Source organism: Aythya fuligula, chromosome 4 (genome assembly GCF_009819795.1).
Source record: "Aythya fuligula isolate bAytFul2 chromosome 4, bAytFul2.pri, whole genome shotgun sequence".
In the NCBI taxonomy this organism is placed as follows: Eukaryota; Metazoa; Chordata; class Aves; order Anseriformes; family Anatidae; genus Aythya; species Aythya fuligula.
Window position 1 is genome coordinate 11,886,347 of NC_045562.1, and position 2,143 is coordinate 11,888,489.

Consider the following 2,143-nt stretch of genomic DNA (forward strand, 5'->3'; position numbering starts at 1 on the left):
GCAGGACCAAGCTCAGGAGCGGTCCCTGACGTGCAGGGAGATGCTTGCTGGGAGGGTAAGCGAGGAGACGAAGGGGCTGGGAAGGTCTCTTGGGCCAGCAGAGGACCACACAGCGTCCTTACCGATTACAACTAGAGTCGCAATTGCATTTTAATGAATGATTTCCATCAACCGGCTCCTGCCCCTGGCCTCCCAGCACTTCTACCTGCGAGGGCAGAGCGGAGAGCGATGCCTTGGTGGCTCCTGCAGTGCCGTGGCCCCGCCGTGCTGCTGCAGGGTGCTGCCGGAGGGTGCTGCCCCCCCTGTGCTGCCTGGGTGCTGCCCAGCTCTGCTGCCTGCCCCCGGCTCCTCCCTGCCTGCGCTTCCTCCTGCTGCCAGCACCTCCCGCAGCACGGCCCCGTGTCGCGGGATAAACCCCACGGGCACGGAGCTGGCGCTGATCTCCCTCCCTCCGGCGAGCGGGAGCTGAATTTGGGCAGCACCCCCCCACACCTCTCCGAGCATGAGGACGCCGAAGGCGATGATCGTGGGCCTGGTGCTGTGCCCCTGCGGGCTCCTGCTGACGCTGGTAGGCACGATGACGCCCAGCTGGAGGCAGGTGAGCCTCGTCCCCGAGCAGCCCTCCGACCTGGTCTTCGAGCAGGGCATCTGGGAGCTGTGCAGCGAGAGGCAGAGCAGCCACCAGCGCCTCTGCGGGCAGGCCGACGAGCTGGGCTACTTCAAGGAGGTGCCCGTGCAGGTGGCCCGAGGGCTGATGCCCAGCTCGCTGGTGCTCACCCTGCTGGGCTTGGTGGTGGCCACCCTGGGGGTGCGCTGCTGGCAGGAGGAGCCCCGGCACCCGGTGGCTGGGGCAGCGGGGCTGGTGCTGCTCCTCTCGGGGCTGCTGAGCCTCGTCCCCGTGTCCTGGTACACCCACGAGCTGTGGGCACTGCCTGCAGTGACCGGCAGCACGCTGGCTGTGGGTTACAGCTTGGTGCTGAGCTACCTGGGGAGCTGCCTGGAGATCCTGGGGGGGCTGGCCCTCACCCTCAGCTTCCACCGCTGCTGCAAGAAGCGCAGGGCCCCCAAATATCCCCCCGGCCCTACGCGGGAGCCCGGGCCACCCTCCACCAGCTACAGCAATCCCTGGGACGTGCTGGAGGACGAGCGAGACGGGCGGCCCTGGAAGAGCACCCTGCCTTGTGACTCCGACCTGTAGCCCCAGCACGGGGAGAGCAGCGGGCACTGCCCCGCCTGGTGCTGGGAAGGGTGCTGGCTGCTGCCTCCCCGGGCTCCGGGGCACCTCAACAAGGACCAAGCCTGAATCCCTGCAGCCTCCTCAAAAGCCTGCCCCGCTCCAGGCTTCGTGACTGTGCCAAAGCTGGGCTTTGTGTGCTCCCGGCCCTGCACCGTGCGGCGTTTCAGGGTGTTCTCCCACGAGCAGGAGGCTGCTTACAACTGCACAGCCTGCAGGGTGGGGGAGAGGGGAGGGGAGCGCCTCCCACACCTCCGCTCAGCTCAGGGCTGTGTAAACATGAAAATAAATGAAGAGGAACAGGTCCGTGCCGTGGGGTAGTTACGGGCTTTCTGCCAGGCAGGCTGGGCTGAGAGCCAGGGGCACGGCCAACCCTGCTCCCCTGAGCTTCACCTGGAGCGGGGAGGGAAGGTCTGCGGGAGGACAGGTGGCTTTTACAGCCGCCTTCCTCAAGGACTCCTCTCCCGTGGTTAAAACGGGCTCAGGAGGAGGTTTCTCCTTCCTCCAAAGCACAGCCACTCTGGGGAAAAATTGCCTAGATTTTGCTTCCCACCATGAGGCTGGTGCAAGGCAGCAGAACTGGCTGCACTGGTTTGTAAGGGACACCCAAGGGACCAGGATTGCACCATAAAATCCCACCCACCAGCCTGCGTAACGTAACGGGGCTGAGCTGAGCCCAGCCAGCCTGCTCGCAGAGCTCTTTTGGCCATTTTCCCACCCCAACAGAGCCCTGAGCACGCTCTGCTCCCCCAAACACAAAGCACCACGGCACCAGAGCTGCTGCACCATGTTCCTTTATGGAAATACAGGAGTGGGGCGAGGCGGTCCCTTCCCAAGCACGGCTGGCGGCTCCTGCAGAGACAACAGGTTAATGCATCCAGGATGGATCTACACCAGCATCCCCGGGCC

At 65.2% G+C, this 2,143-nt stretch overlaps 1 protein-coding gene across 1 annotated transcript; it reads left to right on the plus strand.

Moving 5' to 3' along the window:
- Positions 1-502: 502 nt before the first annotated feature.
- CLDN23 (claudin 23) lies at positions 503-1,198 on the plus strand. The gene has a single exon (XM_032185961.1). It carries the CDS (start codon positions 503-505, stop codon positions 1,196-1,198), a length of 696 nt encoding a protein of 231 aa, XP_032041852.1.
- The last annotated feature ends 945 nt before the right edge of the window (positions 1,199-2,143 follow it).

What these genes read in the sequence shown, in the direction of transcription:
- CLDN23 (XM_032185961.1), top strand. Translation starts at nt 503, where the DNA reads ATGAGGACGCCGAAGGCGATGATCGTGGGCCTGGTGCTGTGCCCCTGC.